Source organism: Scophthalmus maximus, chromosome 20 (genome assembly GCF_022379125.1).
Source record: "Scophthalmus maximus strain ysfricsl-2021 chromosome 20, ASM2237912v1, whole genome shotgun sequence".
NCBI classification, from domain to species: Eukaryota; Metazoa; Chordata; class Actinopteri; order Pleuronectiformes; family Scophthalmidae; genus Scophthalmus; species Scophthalmus maximus.
The window spans coordinates 12,107,582-12,128,193 of record NC_061534.1 but is presented as its reverse complement, the minus strand read 5'-3'; the positions used below and the strand labels follow the sequence as shown (position 1 = coordinate 12,128,193).

Below are 20,612 nucleotides of genomic sequence, written 5' to 3'. Positions count from 1 at the left end.
AAAGACATAATAACCTTATAGCTTGCTAAATAATGATTACTGTTTCTGACGAATTGGTGAAGAAAACTGGGCACACGTCAAGATAATAAAATGCAGAGTAATATATTGTGGCACAGAAATTGATTTCAGATTGCAAACATAGAGGCTCGCACTACAGTCAATTAACCTGAAGTTATTGGTGTAATAGATCATTTAAGTACTCATTAAACCTTGGCTTGTTGATCAGCAGTCTTTTTTTTAATCAATATTTACTGTTCTCCATCTTCAGGGACCTGTCAGACACAGGAAGTCAAACTCAGCAGGAGATCTGGAGGTGTAATTGTACTACGTTAAGTGTGTCAATGCATTTGTGTGTTAATTCTTTTCCCCCCTTGTATATAGTTTTGCCTGTACCCGCTATAAGACCCGTTCGTTCAAGCATCAGTCACTGATGGTTGCTCGGCTCTGATCGCTCCGCCGAATGCATCAATCTAATAAATGTCATCATTATCCCAGCGATATAAATTAGGCAGTTCTGGTCCTTAAATCTGACATTCAACGGCCACTGTAAATCCACAGCTGCGACTGCTTAACATTCAATAAAATATTAAGATGCCAGTCAACTGTAATAGGGTGGAATAATGGAGGACTTCTCCATTAATTTTCATCCAGTTAGATTACCTGCACGTGACTGAACAAGAACTTAAATGTAACATCATAAACCAGGAGAAAAATTAAAAAGAGGATAATTCTAACTTTGAGTTTTAAAAAAAAACAGCATTTGAGAAATATTTGCTAAAAACAGGGATAGGCAGACAGACTACAGGGTTTACGTCAACCCATGAAACGGTGGGAAAAGTCAACACGTGTCTTGCCTGAACATGGTCTGAAACCATCTCTTCGTCTGTGTTTGAGTTAAATAGGAAAAATGGATAAAAGTCGAGATAAATCATCACGCAGCCTGGCTTCATGACCACACAAGCGCTGGCACTCAACACAATCACAAACCTGACCCTTCCAGCAAATAGTTGGTGTAGTGTGCAACAGAATCTGGGACAAAGAGCTGTATGGTATGGAGGCCGACAACATAAGAGTGGTTTGAAGTGTTCACTTCTTTGACACATTGAATCCATCAGCTTCAAGATTCCTGGGACCCCCCCCAAAAAAATGAAAACAAGTAAGCCGACAGTGTTTTGGGTGCAAGCGGCTGGACAACACACAATGTCCTGTCACTTTCTTGCAGGTATACCTGTCACTGCGGCTGCTGCTGCCGGTGGTGCTGTCGCTGCCTGCCTGCTGCAAAAATAAATTTATAACCCTTTTATCTCCCTCCAAGAAGCACTTGGATTACATGTATAAAGTTTCTTACAGCATCATCTGCCCCAACTGGCACAAGAACGAAAAAATACCAGTGTCACATCAGCGCTGTCTTTTGAGAGAAACTTCAAAAAGCACGAACGGTTGAAGGAGCAGTTTTCACATTGGTCCGCTTCTCTTTATTAAAAGACTATAAATGCCAAAGCAATTATCCTTAAATCTTATTGATCGAGGTGTGCACAGTCTCGGCATGTGTAAAAAAGTTACACCTCAACAGGGAGAATATAACATTTAAAGGTTGTTAATGGCCTGTAGCGTCTTCTGTTGGAATTCATTTAATCTAATTAGATGATCTTAGCTCTTGGAGACACTGCTGCATTTTGACATGATTTAAGCCAAAATATTACAACATCCATCCTACATTTGTCCATCAATACATAAACATGAGATCCCATTTACATTTGTACAATATTGGCATTTTGTGCACAACATCATCCACTCAGAATGACTCGCTAATAAATATTTCTCCTCCAGGATATATGAAGTGTCTATATAATCTTTTTCATGTAACCTTTGTGGATTCAGAGAATCAGACATGCAGCAAGTGCTGTGTCACGAGGGCATACTGTGTATCAAACTTAATACTGACGTCTCTGTTCCCCTTTGTGGTGGCTGCAACTACCAGCTGCACCAGCTACTAAGCATGTTAAAGGTGATGCGATGTTCAGTTAGTTTGTTTATCATAAATACAAGACACAGAAACTTTTTTTAGATCTACGTTATTTTTCTAGATTGAGCGCACGCCATCGAGGCAAATTCAGTTAAGCGTGCTGCTAACTTTCCTGTCAGTGTCCTGTAGTTGACGTCCTTCTGGCAATCTGGCAAAAGACTGAACTGTGGCATCACACCAGCTTAAGTAAGTGGAGCTGGTTAATTGGACTGTGCCATTCTGCCACGGCCCGAGGGGTGTTCTCTGGAGCCACCCAATCTATGCCACAGAAGAGGACTGCCTTCTCTCCCCTGCAATAACTATGGACTGACCAGCATAGACTATATAAACATGCCAGTTTGGCGAGGAAGTCGCCTGGTCAGAGAAGCTCTCTTGCTGTTACTGTAAGTTCTGGTTAATATACAGTTATTTTATTTTGGTTTTATTACCAATCCTAAAATACTGTTAATATTTTTGATGAATCAAACCCTTTTACCTGCTGTCTTTGCGTACCCTGGTCCTTCACACTTTTTCAAGTTGTGGTAAAGCTTTTAAAATTGAGAATTTTGTTAATTTTCACAGCTAATGGCAATTCATGGTACAAGGTGGAGGCTCCAGCTTGTCCACACCCTGTCATGGACACAAAGTGTACGCACATGGTCTGAACTCTCAAGGTCGCAGTTTCACTCTTGCTTCCTGTGAAATGAGTTCATAGTTTATTCAGCTCAACTCTCGGTTCCTGTGCATCTGCACCTTTAGAAGTGGAGCGCAGCTACAGGAGACACCAGCTACTTTGTCTTGCAAAGTGCCCAAGTACCTAACTGCAGAAGAGGCCGGATGTATATTCCTCTTTTCCAGTGAAATTGTGTTGCAGCTAAGTCAGCTGAACCCTGGGTTACAGAGAATTGTCACACTGAAAAGAATTGTATAATTATTATTAGTGTTATTATTCTTATTAGGAATAAGGATTAAAGATAAAATCCCCAGTCCACACTTGAACTTCAGTGGCACTATGTTGTTTTATTAAGCCAGTGAGAGAAACAGATGAGTAAAATGAGATATCTCTCAGCAGACAGTCTGGAGTCTCACATGATAAATATACCAGAGGCTTGAAGATAACTGGCTGCCAACGAAAAATGCAACCAACAATAAAGTCCTGACGTACAGTACAGCTCCTGAACTCACGTTACGATCACATTTAGTTTGCCTACATCAATCATATCATCGTACGAATGACACTGACTTCTGAAACAAGATTGGTTTGTCGTATGCGCCCGATGCATGAATGTGGCCGGGCTCCATGAAATAATGAAAGACATAAGGTGTAGTAAATTAAAAGGCATGCACATCAAATGTTGACATCTCTGATGGGGTCAGAGGTGAAGGTCAGGTATACCGGAAATTCCGACAATATATATGAATACACAAGCATAAAATGTATGTTTTGTGAGTGGCTGCAACAGCATGAGGTGTTTTGTGTCAAAATGTAGTTTCTTCAGAAGAGAGAGATAATGAACAAATGATGAAAACTAGAGATCTTCCTCTGGGGAGCATTAAAACCCACAATTCAATGTGACCATTCATTTTCAAGATACCTTGTCATGGACCAGACTCTTGGTCAAGGGGAAGAGCAGTTCTTATTACGCCATGTTGCAAAGTACGGAGATTTATGGCTTTAATAAAAACTCATTCTCCAGACTGTGCCCCCATAGTCCCTGTTTGTATCAACAGGGATGGTATGAGGCCATCATACTATATACCATCATACAGTATATATACCAATGCCCCTTTACCCTTGAAATTAATATGGTCAGTTATTTTTCATTGACATGCAATTCCTCTTTCAACAGAGATATCCAAAAATCATTCCAGATAAAAAACATGAGCTTAATTGTGCATTAGTGTGATAAAGTTGTGTTGCACTGCTTGACAGCAAGGTCAAAGGCTGAGTTACTTTCACAATATATTTGGGTTCTCTTGATGGGTTATGGTCTGTTTCTACATGTGGGAGTGTATGCACACACACACACACGCAGTACAGACCAACGTCATGTCCTTGTGCAAAGATATATTGTGTCCTTCGTGGTAATTCGAGCTCTTTCCCTCCTGCTACCAATTAAGATCACTGCGCATTAAATATGCTGAAATAAGTCTCAAGTCTCGGGCGTTATATTTGATTCATGGGTCACAAATTAAAGATGAGAAAAATCTGGCATGAGAAAAATGGACATCTTGGGGTTGCAGGCCTGACTTTAACAGAAACCTTTAGGCAGTGCGGTGTTATGAAAAGATCAATTAACAAACCACAAGAGCAAACTTCTTTTTGTGTATTTCTTGACACCTGACTCTGCTCTCGGACCTGCTTCTAGGGGTTTATAGGCCATAAACTGATACTGCCGATGCACATATTTGTCTGACAGGTCACTTCTGTCCCTGAGAGGAGAGCACTTATCTCGTAAGGTAAGACGTTTCTGTTGCTGCTGGATGGGAGCTCTCTAAATTAGCCGGTATGATTTGTAACTCGGCCAATAAGCATTTAACAGGTACCGCCTTATTCCAAGAGACAAAGCAATAACCTTTTTTTTGTCTGTTTGGCCACCTGTGTAAACAAGCCCTGAACGCAATTATATAGACATCCAGCACACAAAGAGCAATATCTACACATGTTTCAGTCGTACAACATTCCCTCTCCTTTCAGCTCCAGAGAAGCTCTTGTGTGACTCAACTCCTGCAGGCCGCCGACTATGTTAGTTTCTAACTGTCTGTAGCTTGGTACTGAGTTTTCACTGAAAGCAGCTGCCTGCTGCAGTTAAAATGATGCAGACAGGAGAACAAAAAAAGAAAACAGTGAAGTCGGACGCTGAAAAACAAAAACAATGAGCTAAAAGAGGCTGAAATGCTTCGTAGTTGCCGAAGGGAAGTGTCGAGTCTCGTGCGTTTGTCACCGCTAGCAACACCTTGCACATACGAGGTACTGTGACTCCATACAGTTACAGTGGCATACTGAAGTGGCAACCCGCCATAATGTCACCTGTAGGTTTGCGAACTGCCGTTTTGAAGCCCCAATTTAAGCATCTTGGCTGGCGCCATTTTAGTTTTTTTGAAACCAGAGGTGTTTGGAAGAGAAGGGTTTGGTTGCTTAGGAAATGTCCTAAATCTTGAAGTCAACTGTAAGTGTTTGAATCGGCAGCCATGATAAGAACTGTTCGGATTCTCTAAATGCATAGGAAAGGAGCTTCAATGCTTCCTTTCCTGTCTCCTCTAGCATGGGGTACAATGGAGCTTCCTTTGCGAAAGAAAAGGAGATATAGACGCCCCATAATTCATTGCCGCAGCGATATTTAAAGTGACGCGCCGTGCACGGACGTAAACGATTCAATCCGAAGTAGAGGAAGAGGAAGTAGGAGAGTATGAATATGACCTAGAAGGGACGCAGGCCATGATGTAAGTTGCTGTTACATATGAATCATAACATCTGATGTCACACGGTGGTAAAACACTGAAACATGCTGATGGAGCCTCTGCGTTTTTTGTAGTCCAGAGTCTGATTCTCTGAGTGCCGCAGTCTGCTTTTCCTAAATCCTATTAATCATCCTTTACACCTTTCCTTGACCTCATGACTAGAATAGTAGATAGGAAAAATCAATCCAAATCCACGCCACGTCTTACTGAGAGCTCGTCCACTGCACATGCACCTACACCTGCAATCAGCACCTGTTGGACGGTACTAGCTGTATCCATGTCCCAATGAATACAGTGCTTAATCATCTATTTTACTGTAATGGAGACCATGATTTACTGTAATGCTGAATTTGGGAAGAATTAAAACTAGTGAATGAGATAAACTCCTTAGGAAAACGTTAAATGACGTTATAAATAAAGTGAAAATTAGTATCATTTTCTCAAAGACTTCTATAGCAACAGACTTCTTTGTGCAACCAGTGGAGTCGCCCTCTGCTGGTCATTTGAGAGAATACAGCGTTCAGGCACGTCTGCATTGGCTTCACTTTACGCATTCGGCGACTTCGTCCTTTTATATACACAGAATATAATATATTAATCATATCTGCTGTAAGTTTATTTTGGCAAGACTGCAGGAATAAATCCTGGTTTCAGTGAGTGTTTTAAGTCAGACAAGGACTCTGCCTCTGGGATACCGGCTGAAACCACTGTTACTGCGTGTGAAGAATTTTGATGTGATTCAACTTTGCACACCGCTCCTGCACCAGCTGCGCCGGACTCGTTCCTTGTGTGGAAATCCGCTCTCCCAGTTGTGCAAACACCACTACACCTGCACATACCTGAAATTCAAGCAGTGCCCTGTTACCACCCCAGGTACTGGAGACAGAGAAGGCGCTCCGCAACATAGAACTTGCAAGAACTTGTTGCAAGTCCAGCGAGAGTTAACTGCCTTTTCCCTCCATCGATACAGAGCTTATTAGACATGCAGTCACCGCACAGGAATCAAAGCGAATAGTCTCTGCAATGAATGTGCGCACTATAGCAATACTGACAGCCAGAAATATTGTGTGTTGATGATTAATTTTTTTCCCCCTCGCTGCTGAAGAAAATGTCTGTGCCTAAATATTATTCTTTAACCAAAGTAATAATGTCACGAATAACAGAAGATGGAGTCACTGACATGTTTAATGTGGCACTTTAATGTGAACCTTGAGTTTGGACGGAAATGGTGTCAGACATGCTTTTTAATGACGTACACAGCAGGGCGTTTGGATAGGGCTCACATTATTGTCCGCATTCCACCGACACTCAGACATAATGTCTTGTGTGTTTGCGATTTGACTCGCTGAAACCTTGACACTTTTACATAGAGTTTGCACCATGGGCTACGATCACACGGTGCAGCACAAGTCACAAGTGTAGCCGTCGTCTGTTTTTGTCAGTGTCCTATACCGCAGTGCCGGATGTTTCATCAAAGCAGCAGTGCGACGACACAGCCTTGCGCTGTGAGTAATTACAGAACTGCGGTGGCGTTTTATTTACTCCCGTTAAATGCCAAGGTCAAACGTTGTCCGACTATAGCAGGGAAAAACAAAGGAATTCAGTGCATTATTGCACTGTTGAATTATTGATTTTACACAATTTCTCATTAAAGCAAAATTACTCTTGCTTCAGATCATTTTGTCTGGGCCACCCTCGTACTATGAATATAAATCAACTAATGTGTGAGTCTAGAATTGTAATTTTCGCTTCCATTCCTTAATACATTATAATAAAATCCAAATGGTTCAATGTATTAATTGACAATCCTCCCATTCATTCATAATGTTACCTCACTTGCTTCCCTGGCATACTGGCACAATGCTGAGTGGTTTAAATTGCAATAATAATTCCATCTCCCCCACTGGATGAATTCTGTCTTTGTTTATGGCTCAGCACCATGAAATCTGAGAATGTGTGAGTGAATACGTGCATGCCTGTGTTCGCGTACATCTCCATGGACAAGTGTGGGCAGGCAGATGGTATGTTGACGTTAAGCCCACACGTGCCATACCCTACGCATGCCTTTCGGTGACCCTTAACCTCCATTAGACTCCCATTCTTCAGATTCCACATGCTGCTCAGAGAGGTTAGGCCTCACTGTATACGACACAGCCGGGCCCCCCTGTATTGACAACAATAATGCCCTCTGACTGACGTGAACTGCAAACATCACGTCCGCTGAGCAGGCGCATGCATAAGAATCCCTCATTTAATATCTGAATAAGTTATTTAATCTGTTATTAAATGCTAGTGATGTTTAAATAGATGAGCTCAGCACAGTTTGTGTACTTCGTAATAGTAATGATAAGAAGAAAAAGCACTTTTAAAAACACAGTTACCATGTGTTTTCTCAATAAGCAAGATAACAAATCAAATGAAATGAAGTCTAACTTTTTTCTCCAACTGTTGTCTGATCTGGCACCTGCATTGACAGGAAGTCGTCAGTGCTTTCAACACGACCGACATATCCGGAACAACAACAATTCATATCAGCGCTTCGTGATCAGCTGCGAAGGTTAAAGCAGCTCTAATCAATGTACAGTACGTGACGTGCACTAAGTATCAAACTGGGAAATATCTTTTGACACAGCGTTTTTTTTCCAAGGCAGACTGGCGTCTGCGTTTCCATAGGCAACGGCGAAGGGCAGATCTTCCTGCTGCCATTGAGGAAGCAATTAGGCAAATTTGACTGGAGACAAATGGAGGCTTCATGAGACGTGCACAAATTAATTAATAGCTGATCTAAATATGGCTTAACGCCTCTATATCAAGGCTCAGGACAGGTTTAACTCCAATGCACAGGGCACACACACACACACACACACTCAAAGTAAGATTTGTGTGTGTGTGTGTGTGTGTGTGTGTGTGTGTGTGTGTGTGTGTGTGTGTGTGTGTGTGCGCCCTGATCTTGAACATCAGCCCTAGAGGTTCAGAACAGTTTCAGACAAGGCTGTCTCTCCTCTGTGCCCTTCTTGTGTTCTTTCTATCCGGATGTCGGAAACTCTGGACCACAGTCATCTTGTAGTCTGTCGGGTACTGTATTTTGTTGGGCTGTTGTTTTTGTACTGTTCCATGCCGCTCCACTTTGGAGGTCATGGAGATTTAAGGACTTTGAATGCACTGCTCTGTGCCTGACCTAGTTTTATTGAATCCCCCATTCTCTGCAAAAAAAAAAAAAGAAAAGAAAAAAGAGTAGCAGGTTTAAGTATCTGAAATGTATGTTGGCTTTATTTCAGGAGCAGGGTAGAGTTGCAAAACAAAGACGAGCGGAGTTTTCCGGAGGTCGCTGAAGTTGTAGGGACATTGATGAATAATATTTCTGGGTGGATAAATATAGATGGTGAGAGATTTCAGAGGGAAATAAATCGGTTCTTGTCAAATTATGAAGAACTGCTTCACGGCACCGTCATTCCCTCAGGATATGTCGCAGCAGCAGGAACTAAAACACAACTTTAAATATGCTGCTTAAGATCCAGAGCCGCCCAGAAATAGCCATGGAGAAAATCTCCTTTCTCTGTGTCTGGCCGGCAGCCCGACCTCCAGGTCTGGTGCCTTAACCTTCAGAGACTTCTGCTGCTGATGTGGCCTGGGTTCGGCCGAGCTGAGCTCGCTGGGATTACAGCCAGACAGAAACGTGTGGGCAGACGAGAAGAATGAAGATTTTCTATTGTGCTCCAGTGTCTACCCATGGAAGCAGAGGATATTGATAATTGAATAGATATTAGAAAAAGGTTGTGGATATCTGAGGATTTGTTCTTTGCGAAGACAAAGAACAGATTGTCTGTCATCTCTTGGCCGTAGCTTCATATTTAACTTGAAGATGCTTTGAGATTGGTATCGATCTTTTTCCAACACGTCTTGTACGTCTCGGAGAAGAAAAGCCATTAAGCATATTTCCCAAAATGACTAACCACTCCTTTGTTATCTGCATTGACTTGTCCTTGGCTCCCTGATACTCAATCCCAGCAAACTGATCCCTAAACAGCCCTAAAACAGAAATGGCCTTAATCAATGAGGACAGATTTTATCGCAGTTGTCAGTTCAACTTCACCGAAGACAGTTTGTTAAAAGCATACGGTGCCTGAATGAACTAAACTTGTGGAATTATTGAAAATATATCCCCCGCTCTTCCACATTCCCGCATTTGTGTGATGTGAAAGTCTGTCTGGCTGCCTCTTTGTTCAGTCGACACATGCTCAGCGAGCGAGGCCGCCTGGTTACAGTAACGTTAGAGACGGCCTCCTTGCCTGCATTACTCATTGTCTCCTCTTATTTCACTGCAGCTTTGTGCGCTGGCTCCGGCAAAAACACGAGCGCACAACAGTATCACAGAATACTCAGTGATTATTATATGCTTTTATAGGATTATGTTTTTCATTTAAGATAACCAGGAGCTGGGGCTGTGAGAACAATATAGTCAATTGGATTGTACAGTTAATATAGTGGAGGAGAAATATAAAGTAGCACAAATGAGAAATACTAAGTTCAAGGATGTAAAGTACATAAGTAAATGTACTTAGTTGTGTTCAACTGATACCTTGTAAATTTATACAAGTTCTTTATGTTTTTGTCATCAGTTTGTTCACAGAAGATGAAATTATTTGATATCTGTCGTGTGTGTGCAATGCCATGATTTTAAGATTAGTCAGGGTTAGTCAGGATTGTACTTTTGGCGAGTTTGCAGCCTTACCAGGGCTTTGGTCTCCTCCTCGTCTTTGTAATAGTGCAGCTGGTCCCCTCGCAGTACAAACCAGCGACTGTGCCAAGTCTTGACAAAGCCTCCTTGCTTCCTGAGCCACCCACACCTGATGACATTCGGCCGTCCCTGCCTGTGGACGTCTGCGCCGGCCGGACCGCCGCTGTGCTGGGGGCTGCTGTGGGACACACACTGGTCGTCCATTACAGCAACTCTGATCTGCAGCGAGGCAAACATCATTTTCAATCCACCAATTGAGGTAAACAAATGCATTTGGCAACATATTCCAGACCTTGAAAATGACAAGTGAATATTAAGCATGTATTGATATGTCCCAATATTCTGAAAGCCTTAGCCATTTTTTGTCAAACCTCAACACTTTAATGTACAGTCAAGCTTGAGTCAACTTTTTTTTTTGGGACAACCTAGGCTATCAGAATATATTTGCTTCAGTGATATCACATGGATGTATAAATAGTTATATGACCATAAAGACAAAAGAAAAAACAAAAATGGAAATTCATTATTATTATTATTATATTCATTATAATGACACACCAAACAACAACGAAGAAGATTTTTCCCTCTTGAAAACTGTTCTGTTAAGCCTTGGCTATAAGGGAAAACAATTCAAAACATTCTTACTAATGCAAATCATAAGTTATGTCCATTTTTCTACTAATAAGTCCTTATTGCAAAAGGAGTGAGAGGTCCTGTTTTCATCTTAGTTTTTTTCGACTAGTCGACAACACAGCTTCTGATTGGTACAGATCTGTAACAAAGCCTCTGATTGGTCAAGTGGATCTGAAATGAACGGCTAGAAGTCTGCTAACAACAACAGGAGCCTTTTACGTCTTGAAAAATGCGATAAAAATGATCATCAAAGTCATTCAATGTTGGATTTAGCATCATGGACATGTTGTACAAAGTCTCCCAAAAGACACAAGAAGTTCCAGGCCGCACTACAAATCTTCTGAAAGGGCCACGGTCGTACGGGAGCCCTGCCTGGAACAGCCCAAGTGTTAGCTTCCCGTCAAAACAAACCGTAAGTTGCTGGCACAAACTGATCAATGTAATGAGGACTTTTATAACATGATGCATTTTCTGTCGCAGAAGACAGGCTCGGGCTCAGACAGTCTAACTGAACACCACTGTCAGGCATAAGTCCAAATGTGGCACCAACAAGTCTGTTCATTCAGTTCATGCATTGATTTTCTTCCCCATTATTTCTGAAAAGACACGTTGCTGTGGAATTCTCCAAAGGTCATTTTTTTTAACTGCTGACAGAATTCAAGGTAAATAGGATGTTGTTGTTGTTTGTTTTTATGGTTTCCCTTTACAAAGCTGTCCATACGCTGTGTTTTCTTCTTTCGTGGAACACTGCAGAATTTGGGGCAGACAGTCTGAGTCCTGTAAGGAGACTATGACAGTGGGGGAAAACGTGGGAGTAGGAATCCATAAGTCAGATAAGACCACACACTAAAACCTCAAATGACTTTTATCTTCTTTTTTTTCTCGTGTCACCCTCCCACATATGTTGTCCCGCCCTCCTGATTCCCCAAACTTACTATAATACACACGCAACGACACACCACGCAGCAATAAACCGAGCCTGCGCATATATTTGTTTCCCAGATTGTTTAAACCTCTGCATCATCCGGCGACACATGCTACCGCTCACAGACTGCTGCTGTCAGCTTCATGCATCGCCATGTTATCGGTGGCTCTGGTGGAGCTTGGCTTGGTGCTCGTCCAAACAGCCCACAGGTCCAGATGAGGTGCAGATGAGGACCAGATGCAGTGCAGCGGTGTTCTGCGGCAGTGGCGCAGCAAGTGCAGCAGCAGGACGGCTGTGGCGGTGATTTCAGAACGTTGTCAATGTGCAAAGTCCGAGCCAGTGTGTCCTGTGTTGTGTGTGCATGCAGAAACATGCTCAATCCTCCGCATTCCTCACATCATTTCTTTCCCCACTTGTTTTGCATTGTGATTGTGGCCATAACATGTGTATTATCTGTTATCTCTCTCTGCTTCGTAAATTGCCGCACTTTAAAAAAAAAAGTGTATTGTTCTTACTTCAACAACAGTGAAAACTTTTATCTGAACTCAGTTCATTCAAGGAATTATATAATTTTTTTGCGTGAGATCATCCAACACTGACATTGTAGTGAATAACTTCTTGAGTCCAGCGCTGTGTATATTTGATTCGAATAGCTTGAACAATTGCACACACACACACACACACACACAGCAGCATAAATCACAGTCGATGGTTGGTACACACGTGTTGATGGTGTCACCTGCTGTGTTGCCAGTCTGGTGCCACAGCCCTTTTGCAATTTCATGCCTCCTGCACTGGGCCAAGTTCACTGCAGTGCAGGGACTGACCCGTGCTATCATGAACAGAAAGTGAATATCTTGGAGCCGGCTGAGAGTAGAAACCCTATTAAAAATTACCTTATACACTGTGGTCTAGTCCAGAGGTAATAAATGTGCTACACAGAGGTAGAGGGAATAATCATTTCTAAATTATAAATTACCAGACAAGCAGAATAAAATTATTTGAAATGTTAGTGGTTCTTTGGCTTACTCAGGTACAGTATGATGCACTGTGGCCTTTTGAGAATTATTTGTCTTGGTTTTTATGTTCATGATATGAAACACGGTGTGGGCTCTTTGAAATGAATCAAGTACAATCATTAGAAATAATACGTCAACACCAACATGAAGTAATGAATACTATATTTTACAAATGTTGTTGTAGGATAAGCGGCTACTTTCAACCCGGGGATTGGAATATGATTAGATATTATAAATTTTTTCTAAATTTCTATATTTGTTTTTACATTTTCCCAAATCGATTTACAATATATTGACAAGTTGTCAGTCCGGAGTCTTATAAAAGAACAAAGAACATTAGTTTATGGAACTACTACTTTTTCATTACTAGTCTCATGGATTCCAAAATTCCGAGTAGGTTGGATTTTGTTTTCTAGATTCAAGCAGTTTCAATCATTTAACTCTGTCGAAGTACAGGGTTAACGATTATGTTTCTCAGCTGCAGTTGCATGAAAAGCTGTTGACTTTTGGATTTGCTGGATCTGATCATTTTCTCATTGACCCACTCTTCTTTACACCTTTACAGTTTGTTAGTCTGCACAACTATCCCCCGAGGTCTTGTGAACACATTTACACAGAGGCTATAGCACATAATAGATCAAAACAATAAGGGTGCTATGTGGGACTAATGAGCTCGCTATAGCAAAACTAGTGCATTTGTTTGGTTCCCCTTCGTTTTGTGAAGCAACAACCTAACAAGGGCTAAAGGCGAAGATAGCTGACCTGTTTTCAAACCTAGTAGTCAAATTAGCCTTTCTTTTTGCAGACTCTTCTCCTGTGAACCTCCATGATGGTCCCAGATGTGGCTGTGTATACATTCATGATGCAGCTGCAAACATTCTGAACACACAACTACCCGACTGTTTTGTCCAGTCAGCACATTGAAAACAGCCTCCCAGTGGCACGACCGGAGTCCCTGCAAAACACCTGCGTGTGCAGGTATACAGTATGTGTTTGTATCTTTCTGTGTGGCGGCGGCGCTTCTGTCCCCCGCGCCTCAGTTTCCAAAATAAGCCGTGGAACTAGAGATGCAATTGTGATATTTCAGCGACCTTGACATAAAGATTTGAAGAGCAACACTGAAAACAGAGAGAGATGATATCCTACTCAAGGCAGCCTGAAACTTTTTTATTTTTCATTGAGGGTGGTTTCAAGGAATTCTGAAAAGGGCACTTCGTGAAGCCCAATTTTCTTTTGTAGTTCATTCATCTCTGATGGCGGCATGATGGAGGACTTAATTTCCAATCATGCCAGCTATTAACACTTCTCACTGTCATCTGCTTGTGTCTCGTAACTCTTCTATTTCAGCCATCACGTAACGTACAAGAGTTTAAGGAACATCCAGAAATTTCTCACAGTATCCCTGAGAACTTTGGCTATACTGAAACATCTGTGGGAAGAGACGCTCTGACCTTCACTATAAACAACCACAGCTCCCACACACACACACACACACACACACACACACATTCTGTACATATACATACAGTGCACTCAGTTGAAAGGACAACACGAGTCAGCCCCCCAAGGTTTTGTGGCATGCGCTATAATTTCTTAGCAGCATGCAACATATCTGTGGCTCTGCAGCAGTCAAAAATAAAATAGATAAGTTAGTCTTGTTTTTTGTGTGTCTTTCAATACAAAGCAGATAAAATATAGATCAGGGACAAAAAACATTTGATGCAAACTGATACTTGTGTTGATCGATGCACCTATGTGATATAAAAAAAAGGCCCTACAGTTGTGGGGTTCTTTGGAATGATACGCACTAAAGAATAACTCATCGTATATGCAGACTGATATGCAAGTGATAGCATATCAGTCTGCCACATTACTCACAGTCAGCATGTGTAACTGAAGTCAGATGCGCCACATGTTGAATACATCCTGGATAACATCAACACACTGATGGAACAAGCATATCCAGAGCTTGATGTGACCATAGAAAACTCTGTGAAATGTGATACTGCAGTCCTTCATTTGCATAAAAACCCGTCTCACAGCATCAAGCGGTTGCTAGTTGTCTGTGGATACAAAGGCTGTTTGCTCCCCATATGGGAAAGTGCTGAAGCAAGTGGCACACAAAAGCGTGACCTGTCTGAATTGAGCCAGTTTGGAGGGAAAGGAGATTGTGGCCTAACTTCACATCCGTCCTTCTTCTTGCACAGTGCATAGGAGGTTGACAATAATAACTGGGATTTGAATGTGTTCTTGACTTCACACTGAAGCAGATGATACCTCTGCTGACCTGGCAAACGTTGACCTTCCGGCTAATTAAGCTAACATTATCTCCGTGACTTGTTGAAACTGCTGTAGTAGGCTATTAATATGCACTTGATGGCTTCACACTGATAACACGCTGTAAAGACTGAGGCAAAAACTGTATATGCCAATGTCCGAAGCATCCAGTTGATCATCAGTGTCGATGATGTGTAAATGCAGAACACATTTTTCTTGTATTGTCGTGTAGACGTAGTCATTCTAACAGAACCCCATTTGGCATTTTATCTCACGCAATTATTCAAATTTATTTTCTAACCAATCGATGATTTTGGCGAGGCTGGCTTGAGTTCTCCAAATACAATAAGGAACAGGACTAGGCTTTTTAACATTGGCCTAGAGTCCTTACAGCATCCATGACAGGTCCAGATGCCACACACTGGGGAAATACTATAGACTGCTGGATCTTGAACATAACCCCGACAACTTGTTAGTCAACAATGTGTTCTTTGGCATTGAAAGTGATGTTCATAGACAGACATGCTAACAACTACAGTAAGACGAGTCCTAGAAAAGGGACAGCAGCCTGCAAGCTCTTCAAATGACTCATGCAGCGCACTGCACATCACCAAAGCTAATTATGTCTGCTAAGCAAGGATTGAACTATAACTGTTCGGCAGCCAATGATCAGCTGCCAGATCTATTTGAGTGAGTAACATTTATCCTAAAACATGTTGATGAGGTTGGTAGTGATGTACATCTTGTGTTCATATTATTATCTTCATTCGTGTCACTTTGCACGTGGCAGACAGTGCCGTTACCGTCTGTCCGTCTTCAGTCGTCAGATTTCCTTTTTCAGCAGCTGCTGCACTCCACGTCGGCCCCCGGTGCTTGCCAGTAATCCCCACGCCAACTTTTCTTGGATGATGCAAAGGTCAAGGGTGCATGAAATCTATCTATCTATCTATCTATCTATCTGTTGCTGAATTTTGTGGTTGGTCAGGCCAAGTTGTCGATCTATAAAAGCAGGAAGGACAAGATAGGAAATGTGTCCGGACACGAGCTGACACACATGTACGTGTCTCTGGTGAGAGCCAGAGTGAGAGTGGACTTCAGGTTCCACTCTCTGATGAACGACATGCAAGAGTTTTTGAACCAGTGGTGTTTCACCACGGCTGTGTGTTCAGTGGAGGAGGGTGAGCTCATCTTTCACGCTGTGTTTATGACCTGATTCATTCTGGTTTTCTGTTATTTTGTTGTTGTGTGGTTTTTTTTACTCATTTCATTTGTAGGATCGTGATGTTCTCTTGTAAATCTTAATAAACATTGTTTTTTAAAAATCAAAAAATCTCTCTCTCTCTCTCTCTGTCTCTCTGTCTCTCTCTCTCTCTCTGTCTCTCTGTCTCTCTCTCTCTCTCTCTCTCTCTCTCTCTGTCTCTCTCTATCAATTGGCGACGACATGAACTCTCTCTGTGTTGCATTACCAACCCTCTCTCCAAGGCTGATTCAGATCAACGCCAATAGTTCTGACAAAGTCCATGTTTCGCTTGCCGCAATATAAAGCCCACGATTCTCATTTGTTGGTGAACGTGCTCAAACCCTCCTAGCGCCCGGCGAAAAAACACATTGAAACATGCAACAGAGTAAACATGAACTTCACATTACCAGTCAGTGCTGTCAACCCTTTAAATATCCCTACGCAACCTTTCCCCCCTCAGAGTCTGAACAGCGGGGCCTCGGTGACCCACATGTGTTCAAGACAAATATAACCCTCCGCTACCAAAGCTCTACCTCGAGAGCGGCCTGTTTCTGTAAAGACTCCTGCTGAGAAGTCACAGAGGTGAGAAGACGGCACGTTTCTTTGCTGTGCTGTTGCTGTGCTAATCGCTGGAGAGGATGTGAAAGAGGAGGGTTTCCAGAGTGGTCACAGATGGAAGTACTCACGGACGCACGCAGGCACGCACTCACACACACACACACACACACACACACACACACACACACACACATGCGATCCTGGTGTATAAGAAGCTAACCTTTATTGTGGGGTAGGGCCATGTATAGTTCATGATCAGTCAGTACCCACAACCCAATGTGAGTCACAGAGGAAGATGTGGACGGATGGAAGCAGGAAGTGAGGAAGGGAGATGAGGGTGGACAGTATAGTGTATCACAAAAGACAGGAGGATCTGTTCCTGGAGATCAACTTTCTTTTTTCCTTGTGTTGCAGAAGTGCCTAATAAATTCTCGGGCTTTTCCTGTATGAATCGACGTGATGAGTCAGTGTCTATTTTGTCTACACACTTTAGATTTAGACGCCACATGTGGCCCGCGGTCTACAATGCTGCCCCTCTGGTGTGATACACTGTGATACACCCCCTCACTTGCTTTGCCCCCTCTCTATTTCCCTCCATGCCATGTGTCACAGTATGTCTGGGTGCTGAGCAACGGCCCTGTGGGAGAGACGAGGGGTGAGGACTTCACAGTGGCCTCTGACTCATTCTACATGTGCCTGACAGACTGTTACGACCGAATGGTTGATACCGTTGATGTGGCTTTTGTTGAGGCCGACGTACGAACAGAGGCGGATATTTGTCTTCACAAAAACAAGACACGCAAGGTCACAGAGGGAGAGGGTGAAGTGAAAATCACACCTGGGATCATGGTCACTTTCCCCGAGGGTATCGCTCGAGGTAGCGGTTTGGGGGAAGATAAGCTGACTCTGCATTTCGACCTTCTTAAATGTCACCTTATGGATCCACGAAGTGAACTAGCCTTTGCTGCGGTGTCAGTCGTCCTTGTCTCCATCCCTTTCTCTTTTCTCAATAAACAGATGTCATAGTTAGACCTGGGAACAGGCGAGTGCAGCAGCTGACACCAGGGGAACCTGATCCCTGGGCTTTCCATCCAGCATAGCTTATGCACTGCAGACATTCCTGGCACTCGGGGTTCATCATATCTTCCCTCCTTCTACCTCAGCTCATATGCCCTGTTCTCCTTCATATCTTCCTTTTCCACGAACACAGAGTGGGGGGAAATATATGTTTCTGTCCTCCCTGCCATTTTATCACCATTTTCTCTTCTTCTTTCCTCCACTCCTTTCATTCTTTTTGTCAAAAAGCTTTTTTTTCCGCCCTCATTTTCTTACACTGTGGGTGTGCTGTACATATTTGCTGTCATCCTCACACATTCGGCACGACCAGCGCATTAACCTGGACTTAATTGAGTTTCCATCTCTGCTTGTTTAGCTCGCAGCCAGACAGGGGGTCAGTTTTCTGGTTGGCGCATGCAAAGGTCCTGCCATCAATGTCCTGCACCAGGATTTTCAAGTCCTTGTAAAAATGCTGGTCAAGCGGAGCCCCTGAATTTTAATTGTGCGACTGAAACCAACCTGACAAATCCAAATAACCGCTACTTTCCAACAGTCATTATAGATTATAGAATCCCAGCATGACCACTCAGGTGTGAGACATCTATACATAAATAGAAAGATGTGTGCCCCCCCCCCCCGCCCCCATGGTGCGCAACCTCTACTCCAATGTCAATATGACACTTTGTGCTGGTGATACGGCTGAATGAGTTCTCTCACTACTTAAACACGGTGAGAAAAGATCCCATTGATGAACCATTAACTTGACATTCAGATATCTCAGAACTGGAGCAGTGCTAGAAGTTTGTCTGAAGTCTGAAGTTCAGTCACCAGCAGCACTGATGTGTCTCATCGTTGTGCTCTGGGGTTATTAGACAAATGCAAAAAAATATTGAATAGTCAACAGATCTGGCAGACCCTCAAATCCACTAAATCTCAAAAGATATTACCATATGTTGCCATGCCTGCCAATGTGACGTTACTGTGATTTCATATAAAGTTCCGCTGCAGGGATACATTACCTAACTGTAAGTGTGACTATATCCTTCTACAGTGGACCCATCAGTCAGTCTGTTTGCCTGCGGCATCTTCACATACTGTGCATGCCAGAGTGTGTTCAATCTTGATCATGTGGCTCAAGATCAATGAGGACACACATTCAGGTGAAACAACAGCCCCGAGGCAAAACCTCGCAAATGAAACTGTACGACATCAAGCAGCAGACTCACCTTTCGAATAAAACAGCCTTGTCGAAGCCCTCAGCTGTGGTGTGTGATGATGCTCGTCTTTTTTTTTTTTACCCAATCCAGTGACAGGCAATCAATCAACAACAGCAGAAATCCCGGGACAAGCTGAGGTTGTACTTCAGCTCTTCTTCTTCTGCTGCTCTCCTGGACTGACTGAAGCTCAGAGACGAGCTGCTTAAAAAACTTTTCCCCCCTGACTGCTCACACCATCTGCGTGCTGAGAAAGTCTCTCCGCTGTGGACCGTTTGGTTGCCGCGGTCAGCATAGTCACACACGGGGCACCACTACAGCGGGAGTCCACCCAGACACATGCACACCCATGTGCACTCACACACAAACACACACATACACACACACACACACACGCACACACACTCTCAAAACACTTAAGCCTAGGCAGTCCTAGCTCCTCCAGTCATCCTTGCTGGTGAGACGCTCACACTGAGTGAGAAGTGAGTGTGTGGACGTTGGTTACAGAGTAGAGAAGGAGGAGGGAGGGGAGAGGGAGGGGGAAAGTGTGTGTATGTGTGTGTGAGAGAGAGAGAGAGAGAGAGAGAGAGAGAGAGAGAGTGAGCATGTTTGAGGAAGTCTTAAGATGAGAGCTCCAACTGAGCAGTGCTCCAGTGGTGCAGGAAACTTTCTCTTTCTCTTGTATTTCAGCTCGGCAGATTTATTTAAATTCTCACTGTGCTCCACTCTTCTCAACGTGTGAACAGTCAAGAAAAAAAGAAAGAAAGAAAAAAAGACATTGCTGTGCTTCACAATGTGGAAATCCGAAATTTTCCATACATGATCTGCGAGTAATCCAGCATGCAAACACATGGAGGCTGCCCCAGTTTCAAGGCGTCTTCATCGTGACATATACAAATGAGTGTGTGCACGCAGCTCGACAAACATTTATTCAGTGACTCCATCCTCACGTTGGTGCAAGCCCAGCTGTATACACACCGGTGGAAAGAGTGCATCTTGTTTACTCGGGAGCGGTCTAAGAATTTCCATAGTATTGCGCCGGTTCCCCTCTGAAGAATAATGTTCCGTGTTTTCATTTGCAATTTATAAAAAATAAAACGTTAAATGATAAATGGAGGTTGTATCGTGGGTAAAGCATCTCTACTGTAGTTGTGGATGTTGGGTATGTTCAGTTACAGTACATTCCTCAGCTCAGTCATGCAATCACTAAGGTCCTTCTACTTTCTCACGACCCGCTTAAGTGCTAGAAGAGCAAAACAAAATGAAAAGATGTCACTGTCATAAAGAGATTCTAAGTTATAAAATGACATATAGGCAGTTATATGTGGTTAAGTACAGTAAAATGTTCACTGGAAAGCAGTTTACACATGCATTCATACTTGTATTTTTTAATTTCTGTGTTATGGCAATGCATTGGGCCCATGCCTTCTTGGGAAGGGACAGAAATGTACACAAAGTGAAAGAAAAAAAGGTGATCACATACAG

General features: G+C 42.8%; 1 protein-coding gene across 1 annotated transcript in view; it reads right to left on the bottom strand.

Moving 5' to 3' along the window:
* The window catches only part of arhgap24 (Rho GTPase activating protein 24), a 66,342-nt gene extending 46,728 nt beyond the window's left edge, over positions 1-19,614 (bottom strand). The window contains exons 1-2 of the mRNA XM_035608018.2: positions 19,140-19,614; positions 10,200-10,424 (exon numbers count right to left, since the gene is read on the bottom strand). Of these exons, the coding sequence (XP_035463911.1) occupies positions 10,200-10,409 (210 nt within the window). The 5' untranslated portion in view covers positions 10,410-10,424; positions 19,140-19,614. The remainder of the gene's footprint in view (positions 1-10,199; positions 10,425-19,139) is intronic.
* Positions 19,615-20,612: the final 998 nt, after the last annotated feature.